General features: G+C 41.8%; 1 protein-coding gene across 1 annotated transcript; it reads right to left on the bottom strand.

Moving 5' to 3' along the window:
* Window positions 1-502: 502 nt before the first annotated feature.
* LOC120227542 (sulfotransferase 1C1-like) lies at window positions 503-18,485 on the bottom strand. The gene is made up of 7 exons (XM_039225639.1): window positions 18,313-18,485; window positions 15,744-15,872; window positions 6,157-6,254; window positions 3,191-3,317; window positions 2,159-2,253; window positions 853-1,033; window positions 503-615 (listed from the first exon to the last, which is right to left on the bottom strand). Exons 1-7 carry the CDS (start codon window positions 18,482-18,484, stop codon window positions 503-505), a joined length of 915 nt encoding a protein of 304 aa, XP_039081570.1. The 5' UTR covers window position 18,485.
* Window positions 18,486-20,038: the final 1,553 nt, after the last annotated feature.

The raw sequence follows: 20,038 nt of genomic DNA, 5'->3' as shown, positions 1-20,038 counted from the left end.
CTGGTTTCCCTTCATTTTACCTTCTGTGCTTCATATATTAATACTTCCAAGAACTGGACCATCCTCTGTGTCTCATTGTTGATGGTTAAGGATAAAACCTGATTCCCCTTTCACATTTTCCATTGTGTCACCTTCTCCTTCTCTGCTCCACATTCACTTTCTCTTATGCTGAATTTTCTATTCTACTTTATTTCTCTCTATTCATAAATTTTGCATCTGGGCAGCCAGGCTATTGTGAAATAGTGATGGGGTTATATCACGGAGTTGCAGGTGAGCACACTGTCATGTGGTAAGTGACTATGCGAATGATCACGTAATTTAATTTTAAATTCCTACCCAGGATTTGGTTGCATCTGGATGAAGTATATTACAGTGGCATAAAATCTACTGATGGTGTAGGAAATCTCAAAATTAGAGGAGATTTTAAGTATTCTTGATTATGAGGCTCAAATGTCTAAAATCTAAGAAGGAGGTCCTTGACTGATGGACTCCCTTGTTGCCCTCAGATCTCCGTGCGGAAGGTCAGGGTGCTCCCTGCCATCTTCTTCTGGTAGTCTTTGTCAAATTCTTCATTCTGGGCCACAGTGAAAAAGCTCCTCCAGTCCCCAGGCATCCCTGAAACAGGGCAAAGTCTCAATGATTGCCACACAAGAGTACAGGGTGAAGTGAACACACACCCTTGGAGTCAGCACAAGAATGGGGAAAAAAAAGGAAGTTTTCCTCTTAAAAATGATGTAGTGTCACGGACAAGAATGCATACTGAATGGGGTAAGAAACATTATTGGAAAACCTAAGCAGATCATGGGGACCACAGAGTCCAATTTGGCATCTGAGAATATAAGTCTTACGTACCTTTCCTCATAAAAGGGGAGATAGAGTGGTCCAGGAATTTGGTAGGCAAAGTGGTGTAGTTGGCCATTGGGTTGTGCTTCATTACATCGAAGGAGGTGTGATATATGATTTTATTCAGAACTTCGTCTGGAATTTCTTTATCCAGGAACTTCACAATCTTCTGAATTTCCCGCTTTGGGTCCTGGATGTACAATAGTTATACAAAACAAATAATTTTGAGTTTCCATTAGGGATGACATTCTGTGTGGAAAAACAGTGTTTGGGGAGGAATGAGTTAAGGGATCAGTTCAAATAAATTCAATAAACATCCTTCAGATGACGACTACATGCAAGGGTGCTGCCAAGACCCAAAGATGAGAGCTGTTCCTGCCCTCAGGAAGCTTGCCCTACCATAGGAGATGAATGTAGACATAACTAACGAGAAAACATGTTGTCCACACAGAGAGAGAGACATGAGATTTGTATAAAGCAGTATTACGTCTCCTGGTAGAGATCAGGAAAGGTTGTATAAGTGAAAAAAATGTTGCAGATGAGGCACAGTGTGACTAACTCTAGTATTTGAGATATAAAAGATAGCAAAGAAAAAAAAAACCCTGTCAGTTTAATAGAAGGTCATTAAGGGGATAAATACAAAGGGACCTCAAGTTGATGCAGAAGTGTGAATTCCTATGCACTGGTTCTTTGATCAAAGAATTGTAGAAAAGGAGCTAAAGCTTTTGATTAGTTTTCGCAGAGAATTATTTTGTAATTCTAGAACACTAACCCTTGGGTCCTGAGAGTGATTTTGTCCTGCCTCTCATACACAGTGACTTGAAATGGAGAAATATCCCAATATGTGAGACCAATCCTGCCAATGTTTATCTGGAGTAAATAGTTTGTGATGTGGGCCTGGGGTGTGGAAGAGGGAAAAGGAAACTCTCCCTGAACATTCACCGAACACAAATAGGTACTTTACATATGTGATCTTATAAATCCTTATGATAATTTCATTAGATACAAAATGAGATGATACCCATTTTGTAGGTGAACACAGGTTCATAAGTGTCAGGATTAATTCAACTATAAAAGAATGTAATATTCTCTGAGGAGGAAGGATCTTCTAGAAATTGTGAACTGAAGCAAAGAAAATTGAGAAGAACAGAAAAGTAGTTAGAACTCTCAAGGGTAAAACAGTCAAGAAGAATGTCATGGAGAGAAAGGATCGCACTGAAGGCTCTTCTTTGGTCAAGCCCACACACAGAATTCTGACTTTGGTTTGCTGCCCTGGAGAACATGGTGGTCTGATGTGGACTGCACTACCCCTCACCTCCTTCATGTCCTCATAGAAGATGTAGAGAATACGGTGCTGGTCTTTCGCATCCCACCATCCCTTCACATGGTCATACCAGGAGCCCCATAGCACTGGAGGGAACAAGAGAGAAGTGGGAGCGGGGCATCGATATCCATTTGAAACTTATAAAATGAGCCTGGATGTCTCAAATAAAAGGGAAAAAGAAAAGAAGATAAAGACCCTGGTCAGAATTCTTATTTGCAGAAGAGAGGAGCTTCTTAATATTCAGAGAGATGATAAAAAGTATTCTGGATTTCTTGGTTTTATATTTCTGCCCTGGAACTTACTAGCACATTAGATATTGTGTAGTTGCCAGGGATCATAATCTTTCTTTCCCTTGCATCACTACATGGTTCCTAGATTAGTGCGACACAATAAACATTGTCTCCTAGTAGGCTGATTTTGATTCCTTAAAAATCTATAATTACCATGTATTTGGTCAACTTTTTGCTCTGTAATGGTGAATTAGAGGAAGAGAGGTGCACTGGACGCCTTCTGTTGGCCCTGCCAAATTCACTCTGCACCTTGCTTCATCTTGTGAGGTTGACCTCCAGGGACTGCGGAAATGCCTCCTGTATGCTCAAACTCCCACGTGGGCTTTGCCAGGAAAAGGTACTAACAGGCTTTTTGAAGCAATAAGAGAATAAGGAAGGTATGTTTATTTTCCTGATGCTCTTCCTGTTGGCTCACTATGGTACTGTTTCCCCTACTGACGGCTTCAGGTCCTGTTAAGGGGCCCTGTCCTTTTCCCAGGGGCGCAATGGCTCCCTACTGGTACTCATCCAACACTGTATTTCCACTTGTTTGTTTCTTTAAAATCTGCCCATAGCTTTGTAAATAGTCTCTTAGTAAATTCTCCTCTAAATGATCCATTTTGAATGTGCCATCCCATCCTCCCAGGACCTTGATGACTACAATCATTCAATGAAAACCCATCCTTTCTGAAGTCAGCATTGAACAAGAAAACATGAATAAGGACATCTGCACCCACAATTTCGTCTCACTCACCTTTTCCAGCTTTGAATGCCTCAACAAACTCCTCCCATGTACCAGGGTTAGGTATTAATTTAGCCATTCTTGAGAAATGGTAGTAGGACACCACAGTGTCCTTTGCATTTCTAGCCACATAGATAATCTGAAACCAGCCGGCAAGGGGATTGAGATAGAGAGAAAACAAAACAGAGAAATATTATCTCTCACTGCAGAGGACCTTGTTATTAGAAGAATCTTAGACTATCCCATTTGAGTATCTGAACGTGTCTACATTTTTCTTTTGATCAGGATGACCAATCTTCCAGTTTGCTCAGAGTTCCAACGTATATATGTGGTCTTAGATAAAGATTATGAGCATTCCCCTTTTCTTAAAAGTATTCTGGTTTGCATGATAAATACTATGGCCACCCTAACTATGATATTCCTAGAGGCTAAAGAGACCACTGTGTTTTTTTCTATTGCGTAAGGTAGGTCCTCCTTGGCTTGTACTAAGTGAGGCCTCTAGGTTATTGTATGGGGTAACTAATGCAGTCAGCCATTTGGTCTCATCTGCACATGATGAACTGCAGCTTTATAGATTAATGATATCATTGCTACTTTTCATATGTGGTAAGATTGTAGGACCTTTGAGGGCAGTGCTAAGTCTCCCTTTGGAGCTGCTTGTGATGATTCTTTAAATCACAAAAGCAGGGGTGTGGTCTGGCCAGGGAGAGCTGAGATCTTTGCTTCATGTCCTGTGGTTACTGTCCAGATTCCCATGCTCACCTGTGCTGCTGTATGCATTCTCAGCAGAGCTGAGATGGAGGAGCCTATTAATGGTGACACAAGCATTTTCTTGTATCTCCCTTACTGAACAGAATTTCTGTGTCCCACACAATTCACCCAGTGGTATTTCTCTCTCAGCCAATCTCCCAAGCCTTTTCCTTTCCCAGCTGCCTTTCCTCCACCCCTTTCATAGAGGGGTACAAACCCAGTATGTTTCTCTGCATTTTTTCTTACTGGTTGATTTTTTTCCTCAGGTATTTATGAAAGCATTAGGGAACAAAAAGTGTGACACAGCTGCACAATCTTATAATGTAAATACGTTTCTTAATGCTGGTATTGGTTACTGCCTTTTTGTAAGCTTGAGTAAATTGTGAAGGGGAGGTCTGGGGTAGATGGGGAGCATTTTCAGTGTGCTTGTGGCAGGAGTCAGATGACTAGGATATGACCTAATGCCCGGTATATTTTCTGAGAATCTGCTGACCAGTCTGTGTGAATCCCCCATGGATGCAGTAACAAATTACTAGAGATGAAGTGGCTGAAACAATAAGAGATCTATTCTCTTGTGGTTCTGGAGGCTTGATTTCCCTGAGCTCAGGTCAAGCTGTTGGCCCTTTGGTGGCACTAGGGGAGAATCCCTTCACTTGCTGTTGCTAGCCCCTGAAGGCCACCTGCATTCCTTGGTTCTTGACTCAATTCCTGGCTTCACTTGTCACATCTCCTACTTCCTTTGATCTTCTTGCCTCCCTCTTATAAGAATCCTTGTGATGATACTTAGGGCCCACCTACTAATCCAGGATAATCTTTTCATCTCAAGATCCCCAACTTAATCAAATCTACAAAGTTTATTTTACCATATAAGGTAGCATTCACAGGTTCTGTTGATTAGCACATGGGTATCTTTAGGGAATGGTTATTTAGTTTACCACTGCATCATAAATAAAAAATCTTGGGCTCAACTCTCTAATGTCACTTCCTACTCAAAGAAGCCTCAATTCCAAGCAGGTAAAGGGAGGTGCTGCTATTGAGATTTTTACATTTTTTAGGAGGCCTGATTTTATGGAAAAAAGTGCTAGTATGATGAATAACAAAATGTTACTGTGTCTTCTCACATTGAATCTACAATACCATTTGGAAATAATATTGCTTCTTGAGTGGCATGAGTCATATATGTATGATCTATCTGTGGGAATAAAGCAGATAGTTTCACAAATCAAGTTAACCTGTGTAAAATCTCAGGGAAGCAGATCAGGAATGGGACAGCCTATTGCTATGTGGAGTCCTATGCAATTGCAGTGAACCTTGTTTGGAGATGGGAGATGGGCAAGATGAAGAGCTGTGACTCATGGAAGCCCAGAAATAGCAGAGTCAAAAGCAATCACTTGCCCTGTGTATCTAAGCACCACACATAGGGGAAAGTGTCTTGGCTAAACAGACGTGACCCTTATGGTTTTCGTAGTAAGCATACAGTATAGGTCTCTAAAGTAGCTTGCTTGCAGGGAGAAGATGTGCTGGTCTGGTTGATACAAACATTTTGATTCTGCTGGATGGCTACACTTTTCACTGCAAGTTTGTAAGTTCATATTGTGCTCATATTACATATTTCATTGAATTTAAGACTCACTGATGAAACAAGTATAATAAAAAAAAAAAACCACTAGAATTTTGGTGTACATTACACATTGAACCTGAACCTGGAAGTGTCAAAATAAATGAAAATTGTTGAAAATGGAAGACATAGTGGTATAACGGTTCCTGGGAGCTTGCTCCACAAGATACGCTGTAAGCGTGGTCAGTGTAGTATCATGGTCTTACAGCTGTCCATCCTTCTTTGTGTTGCTCTACCTTCCCCTCCACAGGATTTCCCTAAATAAATCCCTTTTATGTCTTTCCTTTTGCTTCTTAGATGATTCAAACCAAGATAAAAGCCCTCTTGAGGAAATATGTGCTTTGTTTCACCACTTGCTGTCTTTGGATGCGGCTTCATTGGCAGCTAATCAGAATGATTTTGTCTGGAAACTTCCTAGTATGTACCCAGAAATAATATTTTGAAGGAAAGTTGGATCCATGATGGAGTATGTGGGAATGTAGGGGTAAGGCCACCATCTTCTCTATACCTCCATTGGTTATTTATCTTTCAACATCTTTGATTGTTTCCACTTAGAGACAGTGATTGTCCATATGACCAAAATTGGGCTTGAAAAGTTGGCTTTTCCTACCTTTGAATTTTCTTTCCAGAAGGAAGGTGGCAGCAACTGAACAGGCAGGTGAGTCTTCATAGTTCTGGGAGAAGGCATTTTCTGGGCCAGATCCAAACCTAGGAAAGAAGGCCACACCATTTACTTGGATATTTTTCATCAGCCTCATGAATTCAATATTACTGTTTTCCTAAACATCTGGAATGAGATTTACTGAATAGCTGGCTTTGCCTAAAATTATGGTTTTTCATGTCTATATGCCTCTGTCCTGATTACTTGACTAATTGGTTGTACTTGTGTGGGAAGATGCAGATGCTTTGAGAGGTCAGAGGTTGGTGATAACTATGACCCCAACAACAACTTGGATATTTTGTCCTTTGGGGTTTTCTATTACTGAAATGGGTAGTAGATTAAAGCAGCTGGAGAAGAGCAGGTGTCCGTCTTGACATAGGTGGGCTATCAACCAGCTCTTCAAGGCCAGCAGTTCCATCAGCCTTTCTTTCAACCTCTACTTTCCAGGCCAAGAACTGCAACAGCCACTAGTCAAACACCACACTGGTCTCTGTGCTGCAATGTGTTTTTAGATGAATAATGAGAACTTACAGTAGTCAGGTAATTTCAGTAATTTCTCCAAGGTAGTAAAAATGACAGCCAGGAGTGAAAATCGGTTAGTTTTTGGTGGGCAAAGACAATGGTGAGTGATGGGGAGCGGCTTAAGAGACTTTGTGGAAAGGAGTAGAGAGGCAAGGAAAAAGTAGACAAATCACAACAAAATCATTCCTGGAAACAGAATGTCCAATGCTGAGGGTTAAAATACCAAATACAGGCTGGGGTTTGACCCCAGAGCACCAGTCTCAGGGAAGGGGCTTGTCAGTGAGGCAGAGAGGTAGCCTTGGTTGGAGAAACACAGCTTCTGGTGGAGAATCAGAAGGGGGAGGAACCCCCTGGAAACCTGGCTGTAAAGGGAAAGTAGGAAGTAAGAGAAAGAAAATTAAAGATCCTGCAGAAATGAAAGAAACAGCAGCATGCAGATTCCTCCTCCCCACCATCCACAATGCCATCTGTGAACAAAACAATACACTGGAGGCCAGAATGGACAGAAGAAGGTGCTTTCAAACTAGAAACTACGGTAATTAAATGATTACAAACAGAACAAAGCAGATCTCATGAAAACAAAACTTCTATAAAGAACAGGAAAAGTAAATCGAGGCCTTTAACCTAATGAAAAGTTTCCCCTGAAAACCAACTACAATCCTAAATAAAATTGTAATACAATATTCCAATCGTGATTAAATGTTGCAATCAAATGTTTGGGAAAAGGAACAAACAACTCAGAAATACAAAAATTAAGAACTGAAATAGACAAAAGAAACACACAAATAAATATAAATATAAATTAAGGAAAAGGGAACAAATGAGAAAAGATTTGATGGAACTGAAAAAGAGAAAAGGCACAATAGCATAAGTGAAGATTAAATCATAAGGTTGACAATGAAGGCTAGGTTTGAAACGAAATTAAATAAAGGATGTTGAAGAAAGGCAAGAAGATAACCAAGAGGTGGACAGTGAGGTAAATAAACAAGCAAAAAGGGTCAGAGAGAAAGTGTCTGAGGTGGAACACAGGCATGGCAGCTCTAACGTTGGTATAAACTACAGTTCCTGAGAAAATTAAAATGGTGGAATAGAACTAGTGTTTAAACTTATAATCTGAACAAACTTTCTTGAAAAGAAGACTTGAATTTGTAGAGATTTTAGGTCATCTACTCCATAATATTTTCTCCAATCTATTCTGGGTGGATTAGGAGGAACTTAACAGAGGAACAAGGGGGAGAAGAAGGGGGGAAATGGTGGGGGAAAGGGAGAGAGGCAAACCATGAGAGACTCTTGAAGGCTGACAAAAACTGAGGACTGATGGATGTGGGGGGGGGGGGGGATGGGCATGGAGGAGGGTACTTGTGGGGATGAGCACTGGCTGTTATGTGGAAACTAATTTGACAATAAACTATTTGTAAAAAAAAAAAAATTAAGCCTCCTGTTACATTAGAGAAGGCAGAGCACATATCAGGTGTCTTCACCTTTTGGGGGCAACACATTATACACTTACAATTTTAATAAAACCTATGTGTGCTGTTAGTTGCAATCCAGCTTCTTTCCAATTGGGAGAAACTCACCAAACTGTCTTGCGTTTGGCCCAACAAGCCATGTAGCAGGCCTTGTCCTTAGTCTCTCTGGGCTCAGCTTTCTGAGTTGAATCAGTGGAGACATCTGATTAGGCCTTGTGGAGTCTTGGGATTAAACACAGCTTTATCTGGCTGTCCATGGGGCCTGGACTAAACATCTGCCCCAGACAGCAATCTAGCACACGCCACTTGAGCACCAAATTTTGGCAGTCCATTGCGCCCTTTTAGAGAAAAAGGTATTCGTAGCCCGTGGTGATTTGCAACAAGTCTCTATCCTGCATTGGGCTAGTCATTCAACCCAGCAAGGGCTCAGCAATGCCCTGAGGGCTCATTGTTAAAATGAAAGTGGTACCTTTAAAAAGGACTCAATCCGATGTCAAGAGCATTTCCAGAGTACAGGAGGTGTGGCTCCCCCAAGCTCAGCCTCTTGACTACTGTTAATGGAGGTACATCTGGTGGCACCCCCACTGTTGTCCTGTCTAGCAGTTTGAGAAGCTCCCTGGGACCAGGTGTTTGGCATGGAAAGGGAACCAGTGTTCTTCACGTACAACAGTGCTGCCGTCGTACACAGTGCCACCCACCAGTAGGCTGCAGTGGTATCCTGCTACCTCATATCTCTTGTCAAGAAGGGAGCTCCTGGCTTGGCCCAGATAGCAGGGTTGGTGGCAGTGTGCTTGACTCCACAATAGGCCACAAAGTGAGACTCCCAAGAGCACATATTTTTGCTGACTCCTGGACTGTTAGTCATGGACTCTTAGACTGGTCTGGATAATGACAAAAGGATAATGCAATGTCTCCAGGTGCCTCCATTTGGAGAGGGACAACCAAGTCACATATGCAACTTATAGTCACTCATGTCTGTGCACACATGGCAACAAACACCAGAAGCACATTCTAATAACATTGCAGACTCCTTGTCCCAACATTCCAACAACATTCCAGACATAACCTTCATATAACTATTCTTCCAGAAATACCATGCCCACTAGGAGAGTGGGCCTCTATTACATCGGGCCACAGGGGAGCAATAGCACTCACTGATTGGGGAAACAGGTGTGGAGTCATTTTCACCTTTGTTCTATCAAAACTGGTGGTAGATAATTGCCTCTTTGTCCCCAGACAAAACTCTGGAAGATTCCCAGGTCAGTGTGACAACTTGTGATGGCAAATTTGTTGTATCAGACTGCTGCTGCCCTCTGCAGGAGCTAGTGGGTATGTAAACACCATCATCAATACCTTCTTGGGATGCCTACAGGCTGTTCTCTCCAGAAGCACTGCTTCCTATTGTGCAACATCCTTCCTAACCAGATATGTGCGTGTCCCCTTACACCCATGAGACATTACAGATTCAGATAAAGGAACATGGAACTGCTTACACCTCCGAGGCAGCTCAGTAATGGACTCTGGAACATGGAATCTTGTGGAATTTCCACCTAGCTGACTGGCCCCAAGCTGGGGGATTTATAGAGAGGTACAATGGCTTTCAGACAGATGCTCCTCAATTTTTAAACACTAGGGACCCCCAAATGCACAGAAATTTTACTTCTGGCTCTAATACTGCTTGATTCCTGGCTCTTAGCTCTCCATACCCCCATGACAACTACATGTGTTCTTTTAAAAACCCCTTCTAATATTGACAAGGACTCCTGACTCCTCTGACCTCAAGGAGGATGTCATTCACTTCTGTTCACTAGATGAATGCTGCCCTCACCATTGTGATCTTTCCATTGTCTCACTGTCTTCCAAATGCTGGGAACCTGATCAGGGGTGGATTGTGTCATATGACGCTCTTTGCATAGCCCAAAGGAACAAACCCTACCAAATTGCTTATACAAATTTCATTGGCTCAGATGATGGTCCACAATCAGCCACAAAGTGAAGAACACTGGCTTTGCTCACTATTCTGGTTTTAGGCCTGGTTAATTAAATCAAGTCCATAAAAAAGCTTTGCAAGTTTTATCAAGCCATAAAATTATGATTCCAGGGTCAACTAGTGGGTCTGTGGATCTCAAAGAGAGGAGAAAGGTATTCCTGCTAGTGGATGCCAGTCACATTAGGAAATGAATCCCCCAAAGGAACCATAGAATCCTATGGTGGCTCTCAGTGGATGCAGACAGGTCTCCACCCCACTCGAGATGAAGAGGCTAATGAACCCTTGCTCCTATGCAAAAACACACTCCTTTTTGTTGCTATCCATACTGATTTCCCTGAATGACACCCCTCAAGCTAGTCAAAGCATATTCTCTCCTTTATTGTGGGTACCTTGGATAATAGGGTTGTTAGTAAATCCCTCCAGCCTAACTCTATCTCAGAAGATGTGCAGGAACAAAGTCATCCAGGCATACAACTATACCAAAGGACAACTGAGGACCAGGTGTTGCAGGCCCTATTACAAGGGGTCAATGTGCTACCAGGCATGGATTCTGACCCAGAGTTCATCTCCCTCTACATTAAATGGTGCCAATGGAAGTGATGCTTAATAGAGTTATCCCATCCTTACACCATGCCTCAAATTATATATACCCCCCACCTAACAGCCCTACTGTTGTAAACACATCAGACTCATCTTGGCTGGCAGGTTTGTGTTCTAACCCCCCTATCATAGATTTCATGGGGTTATCTCTGGATTGTATAGCTGCCATCTACAAAATGTCCCTACAGTGAGCCTATCAATGTGCCCAGAATCTATATACATTATGGATGGCGTCCCCACAAAGCTCAGTCATGGATACTGCATGCTCCTTTGCAAAGTGTACCCTGATGATCTAATGGAACCCAATGAAGTCTGCACACCTAGCAGTAGAGTTCACACTTATAGTCCCATCCTGAGCCAGGCCTCTAGCACATGTACTTGGCATTAAACACCAGCAGCCCCACTTCTACCTTTCATGGATCTCCACCCGGGAAACCACCTGCAAGTACAGCAATGCCTCAGATGACATCGCCTCAGCCCAAGAGCTCTTGCCACCATTAGAAATGTGACTGCCCTTCAGTCAGCAATGCCACTATGATAGGGTCCCACCCTTAAGGAAAGAAAGAGAGAGAGAGAGCAAGAGAGAGACAGAGAGAGAGAGAGAGAGAGAGAGAGAGAAAGAAAGAAAGAAAGAAAGAAAGAAAGAAAGAAAGAAAGAAAGAAAGAAAGAAAGAAGAAAGAAAGAAATCTCAAGGCAACCTACCTATATGCGTCCATGACAACATCCCTCACGACCTTGTAACATGAGAACCTCTAATCAGACTACATGTTTGTGTGTTACCATATATGAGAGACAAAGAAGTAAAAAAATATGTAAAAAACTACATCACACGGCATTTGGGGCTCAGTTCTTTGGGTTCTAAGTCAACTGAGTGGTGCTGGCAGGAATATAGTTGCTTCCCGGAAAGAAAAGCCACGGTGTCACCACTCTCTGTGCAAGAATCCTGCTATATTACTTGGGTGCTCTTGTTCGGGATTCAGAGATGGTGCATTTCCACCTCCTTTGCACCAAAGATGTGAACCTCGGGGTGCCAGGAGAGGCGGCCTCACCTGGCACCAGCAGATTCCTGGATCTGCAAGAGACAAGTTCTCCAGGTGTGAAGGGGCAAGGACCCCATGTGTGCTAATAGAACCCTTTAGGCCAAGGAACCAGCTCAGGGAGTGCCTGTCAGATTGGGAACAACCCGGGTTTGTTTTGGCAGATCGGCCCATAATAGGCAAAAGGGGAGCCTGGTCACTTCCCAGAGTTGCATTAGTAGTCTGATTATTCTACCTCAGAATGGGGAATTTAAGGAATATTCCCAAGCAGCTCCCAAACTCCTTTTATTTCAGGAAAGTTCCTTGTCGTCTCTGGAGTCTCTGGATTAACATTGACTGCCTACTTCCACTGGTGGAAAACAAAACAAAAGAAATCTGGAGTCTGCTCCTCTGTCTGAACTGACAAGATTAAAAACAAGGGGTTCTCTCTGCCTTCTACTAGCACCTCATCTCTTCTGCCTTCCCTCCCCCCTTTTCCGCACCACCTGAGGGGTAGCCTGCATAATTGGTTCCTTAATGCCTCAGGTACCATCAACTTCTCCTCCTCCCACCTGAGATGTTGAGGAGTGAAAACCACCAACATCAGATTTCCCCCACCAACATTCTAGGTAAAAACTAATCATGGGGAACAAATTGTCTTACATGGACTCATGTAAAATGTATTCAGTGTTTGAACTAATTTAAGCTGTTGGTTTCAGATAGACCATGTTATCAACATTCCATTATATATATATATATATATAATGGAATATTACTGAGCTATAAAAAACAATGAAATCTTGCCATTTATAATGAGGTAATGGCATGGGTGGAGATAGAGACCATTATCCATTATGCTAAGGGAAATAAGTCAGTTGGAGCAAGACAAATACCATGTAACCTCACTCATACACGGAATTTAAGAAATAAAAGAGATGAAAAAAAGAAAAATAAAAAAGAGAGAGACAAGTCAAGAAACAGACTCTTAACTATAGAGAACAAACAGATGGATACCAGAGGGGAGCTGGATGAGGAGATGTGTCAACTAAGTGAAAGGGATTAGGAATACATTTATTGTGATGAGCACTGAGTACATATAGAATTGTTGAATCACTATATTGTATATCTGAGACTAATATAACACTGTATGTTAACTATATTGAAATTAAATAAAAAGCATAAAAATAACATAAGAACTCCCACAAATTTTTTAAGAAAAAGAAAAACAAAAAGGATATAACAAATAGGGAAAGAAACAGTAAATATTTCTTACTGCACATGATAATATTGTCACCAGCTAGACCCCAACGGCTGACCTTTACTACTCACCTGCTTGTACCCACCAACATATGTCCCACATTTTTCCTCAAGCGCTTCTTTTCAGCTTATCTCTTAACTCGGCCAAAACACCCAATGGTCATAGTATCCTGTGATGGAATCTGAAACTATCCTTCAAGCAGTAATGACTGACCTGATGATGAGCTCCAACTGGCCCAGATCATCCATACCAGTTTGAGGTCAACCCCCAACTCACATCTGCACAGACAGACCATGGAGTGACCGTGGGGTGACCAAGAGTTACCTTTACTTCATTATAATGTTAAAATCTCCACCCAAGGAGGAGCACAGGCCTCATTAACATAACATGCAATGTGTGTATAGGCATGTTTCCTTAAGGCACATCCATGACCTTATGCTTCCCCCTTTACATACATGACAAAGCTCCCCTTTCCGAATATTTATCCTAACTCTAAATAAAATGAATCCATTTACCCTTGTTCTGAGAGTCTTGGCTTTGGAAATTATTCCCCATGATCTCCTTATCTGCTACAAATAAAGTTACCGTTGTGTGATAGCTCACCTGGTGTAGTTTCTATCTGTGACTCCCTAAGGAGTAAATTCATGTTAGTTCAGTTACAATATGACATAATTGTGAACAAACATATCAGCCATATCAATAAATGTGACGGGTCCCTGGCTGGCTCAGTTGAAAGAGCATGTGACACTTGATCTCAGGGTTGTGAGTTCAAGCCCCATGTTGGATGTAGAGATTAGTTAAGTGAATAAAAATAGGTTCAAAATGGCTCATAAGAGAAAACTCGATCATATGCAGCATAGAAGACACACCTAAAACACAGAAAGAGTGAAAATAAAAGGGTAGGTAGACACATAAATTGTAAGTAGGGATGTGATGCTATCAGAGAAAGTAGTTTTAACCCAAAAAGCATGATATAAGAGAAAGAAAGAACTCTGGAGGTGCCTGGGTGGCTTTGTCAGTTAAGTGTCTGAGTCTTAATTTTGGCTCAGGTCATGATCTTATGGTTCGTGGGACTGAGACCTGTGCCAGGCTCTGTGTTGCCAGTGCAGAGCTGTTTGGGATTCTCTCTCTATATGCCCCTCCCTCGTGCATGTACTTGTGTGCTCGCTCTCTCTCTCTCTCCTCTCTCTCTCTGTGTCTCAACATAAATAAAGAAACTTAAAAAAAGAAATTTATAATGCTAAAGTATCCCTTATATCAATAAAATATAAAAATCATGATTATCTATGAACCAAATAACAGCATAACCCAATAGAATATACAAAACACTTACTAGAACCAATAAGCTGGGATGCAGAATACTAGGTCAAGTATAAATAGCAATTATAGTTCAGTATACCAGCAACAAATAAAGATTAATATAAAAAAATGCCATTTATAATACCATTAAATAAAAATATTTACGGTTAAATTTGATTGAAGATGTGCTAGACATAAGTGACAGAAGACAACAGACACTAGCAAGGGAAATTAAACAACACCTAAGTTGTTGAAGAGACGAACCACATTCCCAGATCAGAAATCCTGATTTTGTTAGGGTAATACTTCTCCCCAAATAGATCAATAGATTCAATGTAATCCCAACCAAGTATTGGAATTTTTTTTTTGTAGAAACAAACAGTTTGACTCTAGAGTTTACAAAGATCCTAAAATAGCTAAAGCAACTTTGAAAAAGAAGAAGAAATCTGGAGAATTTATAATATCTAAATTCAAAGCTTATGAAGCTATAATAAGCAGGAGGTGTGGTGTTGGCATAGAGATAGATACAAAATGGAAAGGAACAGAATAGAAAATACAGAATATACATATACACGCACATATAGTTAATTTTGGAAAAGTTATCGAGCTATTCAAAGGGGAAAATAGATATTTTTTCAACTAATGGTGCTAGAATAGTTGATACAATCAATAGTGGGTTTTCAATAGGTATTACTTTACAAATGAAAGTAATTGTGGCTGGAGAGTTAATAATTTACTCATTGTCACCCAGGTAAACATTTGAAGCTGGATTATTTGATTCAAAAGTCTATGGCTTTTCATCATTGGATTGTCATCTGTTATAAAAGCTAGTATTTGCCACTATTTCCTTTATAAAAACATGTCCTTTATTCCTAACTGATTTCAAGATCTTGAAGGATGCTGTGTCTTATCTTTCTTCGTATCTTTGGTATGAAGCATAATTGTTTGTTGATGATAATGATCTATTTATAATTTTGTTTGATTCTGTGGTCGACTGGTTATAGATAAAATATATTTGAAGAGAATCCTCTATGAGAAGGGAGCACAATCACAGAGGAATATGGTTCTTAATCACTGGATGCTAGGAGTCCTCACCCTTCCTTCTCTGTGTTATACATTCATCATTACTCTTGAATTCTCAATCACCAGTAGGGAATGAGCTGACTGATGCTACCCAATCATATATTTTAGAAGAGGAATTTAGGAGTCTTATTTCCCAGCTAAAGTGAGTATATTGATTTTAACCTCTTTCCCAGTATCCTTGAAATATTTTCCAGAAGGTTAATTGCAGAAATAATTCCGTTCTCAGATGCAAACGGGCTTAACACAGTAGTCATGGGTCTTAGCTACAAATTCATGGGCATTATTTGGGCAAGCTTACCTGAGTTGAAGGGTGGGGGTAGAGCCCACTCAATGAAAGGTTGCCGGTCAAAGGTGTTGGCCCGCTGGCACTTCTCCACATCGCCATCATTTTGGATCATGTCCACAATCTCCTGTGTCCAGGTTGTACCTAGGGGCAATACTTACTGTCAATTCCATCTACTCACTGCACAGTTCAATTCACTTCCTTGATTATTTATGTGTTCAGTGAAATTTATATATACTGAGTATTAAATAGAATCAGCTTACTTACCACCTCCTCGTTCATCCCCCATGCCTTGCATAGGGCTTTGCACCTGGTAAAGATAGGCTGAGCGAATGAATACTGAATCAAATGACTCTACAGACACACAAGATGAATTAGCCACTGTTCTTGTCTCATAACGTTAACGATTTTTTAGGAGGAGATAAGATAGGACAGTGACTGCTTCTTGCCTAGCTTATATCCATTCTTCCTTTCTTCCTCAAGTTAATAGATCCTTAATTTTTAGCTAGGCATATAACTATTTCCTTCACAGGCAGTATTCTTCAATCTTTCTTGGATGATGTGGCCATGCCATTTTGGAAAGTTGTCTTTAAAGAAAAGGGACTGCGCCTGGGTGGCTCAGTCGGTTAAGCTTCCGACTTCAGCTCAGGCCATGATCTCATGGTTCATAGGTTCGAGTCCCACGTCAGGCTTGTGCTGACAGCTAGCTCAGAGCCAGGAGGTGTCTTTGGACTGTGTGTCTCATTCTTTCTCTGGTCCTCCCCTGCTCATACTGTCTCTATCTCACTCTCAAAAATAAAGAAAACATTTAAAAACTTTAAAGGGAAGGGACATGACCTTATTCCTCTTTTCCTACCTCCTTGCTGCTTTTGGAAGTGTGCATGGCATGGTTCAAGCTCCATGAGTCAGATTGGACCGTAAAACCAAAAGCTACACCTGGAGATGGTGCAGTAGAAAGTTAGGAAAAGTCTGAGTCTTTGATGATCAATGCAGCTACCGTTTCAGCACTGACTACTAATTCTTCAGACTGCTTTTTCTTTTGTGTGATTTTGGGTTTTGTGACACCTGTAGCTAGGTTGAATCCTAAAGGATACAAAAGAGGAGTAGACATAGACATATAGGTAGGGAAAAAAGTAGACTGTCCTCATTGTCCACCAGATATCCATTTTCCTGTTTACATCAGAAGTGTTTGGTGTCTCTCTGGCTGCTCCCTGATACATAGAACATATACACAGTTAACTAGAAGATGAACACTATACAGTAAGAGCCAAGAAGGATGTTCAAAGGGATACAGGAATAGTCTACAGAGAAGAAGAGCCAACTTACTGTGGAAGAGGTAAGTAAAGCTCAGCTGAGTTAATTTTGGAGTGTAGAGTCAAGGGAGACTGGAATGTCGATTCACATTAAGAAGCCAGGGCATCCCAGGCAGGGAGCCACAGAAGCAATATAAAGAGTCACATTTCCTCACTGGGAAGTAGAAGCAGGCGCACAGCAGGTAGGAGGTAGTAGCAGAGGTGAGGGACTAAGGCTGGAGACTTGGAGACTGTCTTATGAGAGGCTTTCGGATTGACTGCAAAATTTCAAAGGTAAGCTGAAAACATTTCTGCTCTGAGGTGCAATGAAAATTCAGGTTCAGTTCTGGGCAGGAGAATTTCCTGTGCAAACCAGACAGAGAAGGGGATTTGAAACAATCGAGCCCTGATGACAGGAAGGCCCTGCCCTACTTTAAGTAATGCTGAATCCTGAGAACAGAGTGAGGCTAAGGAGGGAATGTCTAGCCAGAGAGTCTAATAACAGTCTAATAAAGAAAGGTTCGAAGAACTGCCGTGACCATACCCTTTTCTGAAGTCTTTTGGTTAGGAATACCCGGAGTCCCCCTTGGTGAGTCAAATGGACACTGAGACTTTCCCATACTGGCTACAGCTTCGGATCCCCGCCTCACTTGGTCACACAGCTTGACATTACAAGCGCAGGTAATGCAGGGGGATCGTCAGTCATTTTTCGCAGCCTCCCCAGTTAGGATATTCTCTGTTCCTCCACCCCTGTACAAGCCTGGGAACTTCTTGCCTTTTCAGACCTTCACTTTTGTCACAGCCCCTCATTCATTTTATGAGGCCCTGGTAGGTGTCATCTCCCCTTCTTCAGATTCTTCTTCAGATTGGGTTTGGACTCAGTATCATCAGAATGGTTCCTATTGGGGGGAAGGCCCTCATTTCCACATCAGTGTCCCCCACCAAGAGATGCTTTTTAATGGGCAAGGAGTGCTGTTACTCCGGGATTGCCTCACGGATGGGAACCAGGAGTGGCTGGGTTGGCAAGATTACTGTGAGAACCTCTGTACAATTTCTCAGACTCTGCTTTTAAATAACTTTGTAATTCATTCAGTCCTTTGAAGATTTTGCATCTGCCAATCTCTTTCTTCATCAGAGACCTACAAAAACAGGAGAACCTTGGATCCTAGGGGATTGGAGCTCAGAAGCAAGTCTGGGTTCATTTCTCCAGGGGCTAGGCCTGGAGAAAATCTGCATTTTTAAAATCAGAAGGTCCCTGCTCCTCCTACCCACCTCCAGTTTCCCAAACCTACCTGCTTTGGCATAGGATGCAATGAGAAGATCATCAGGTCTTGCTTGGAAATTCCAGATGTTCTCCCAATTATCACTCATCATCTTGGTCATAAGGACTCCATTCACTTCTTTGGTTTCTGGTTCTATGTATTTTCCGACTAGCTGAAGGTCTTTCATTTCCTCCAGGGACATCTTTCTACGTAGACTTATGAGACAGATGTTTAAAAGAAGAGTGTCCTTGTGTCGGCTCGGAACAGTTATTCCTGTCAAGAAAAATATTCTTTGGGAAAGTTAGGAGAGGAGAACGTGAGTGACTCAGTCAGGTAAGTGCCCAACTTCGGCTCAGGTCATGGTCTCTCTGTCAGTGAGTCGGAACCCCGCATTGGGCTCTGTGCTGACAGCTCAGAGCCTGGAGCCTGCTTCAGATTCTGTGTCTCCCTCTGTCTCTGCCCCTCCCCTGCTTGCACTCTGTCTTTCTCTCTCCACAAAATAAAATAAACATTAAAAAAATGAAAGAAAGGAGAGACAGAGACATGGTAGGCGTTCATTACTACGCTTAATGTTAATTTCAGTGAGAGAAGTCATGGGGGGAGCCAGAAGCATTTTCAATAGCATCATTTCAAGGTGTCCAGATGATAAAGGTAAGAACATATTTCAGAGGAAAGCACGCTGGGAAATAAGTTAGACTGGGTGGGTTTCAAGGGGCTCCTCAGAGATGTCTTGTCTGACGCATAATGATAGCAGGGGGCCAGGGAAGAAGGCTGCTGGGTTCACAGGCCCTTGTCAAGGTTGGGCAACAAGAGAGGGCTGAAACAGAATCAGCACCTGGGCTGACCATCTACAAGCCAGGGTTGGCGAAATCACACCTGACCTAGACAGCTCTAGAGCTGACCTGAGTCACAGAGTGGGTGGGGCAGAACTAGATTCGTGTTGGGGTTGCCTTTCAGCACAGTGACCATCAAGAGGTCTCAGTGTGTCATGTCTGTGTTACACAAAAGTCTCCCTGCATGTCTACAGCTCCAGCCATCACTCCCTGCCCCAAATCTCTGGCTGAAGTGCAACTTTTACTTCGTTTAAAAATGTTTAAGAGGATTTAAGAGTCAATTCAAAGCTTACTACTGCAAGATTTGTGAGATTTAATAAAGTAATTAGAATTTCTTCCTCTTTTTGTTATCGTCAGACAACCAAAGTGCTTAAAGAGAATAAGTGCAACTTAAAATATTTAGTGGAATTTTATTAAGTAAGTTGAAGAAGTCTTTGTAAGTGGAAACCGTTTGCACATATGCCCTTAATACTCTGTGATCTACTGCTTTAGTCTTTTTTTTTTCTGTCTTGTTCTTTAGCATTTTTTTCTTTTTTCTTTTTTTCTTTTTTCTTTTTTAAAAATAGTTTATTGTCAAATTAGTTTCCACACAACGCCTAGTGCTCATCCCCACAAGTGCCCTCCTCCATGTCCATCCCCCCTCACCCCTACATCCATCAGTTCTCAGTTTTTGTCAGCATTCAAGGGTCTCTCATGGTTTGCCTCTCTCCCTTTCCCCCACCATTTCCCCCCTTCTTCTCCCCCTTGTTCCTCAGTTAAGTTCCTCCTAATCCTCCTATACGTGCAAACATATGATATTTGTCCTTCTCTGCCTGACTTATTTCGCTCAGCATAACACCCTCAAGGTCCATCCATGTTGCTACACATGGCCAGATTTCATGGTTTCTCATTCCCATGTAGTATTCCATGGTATAGATAAACCA

The sequence above is a fragment of the Hyaena hyaena genome, unplaced genomic scaffold (assembly GCF_003009895.1).
Source record: "Hyaena hyaena isolate Hyena2069 unplaced genomic scaffold, ASM300989v1 scaffold_2471, whole genome shotgun sequence".
Classification (NCBI taxonomy): Eukaryota; Metazoa; Chordata; class Mammalia; order Carnivora; family Hyaenidae; genus Hyaena; species Hyaena hyaena.
The sequence above is the reverse complement of the archived record's forward strand: the minus strand, read 5'-3'. Positions and strand labels throughout refer to the sequence as shown.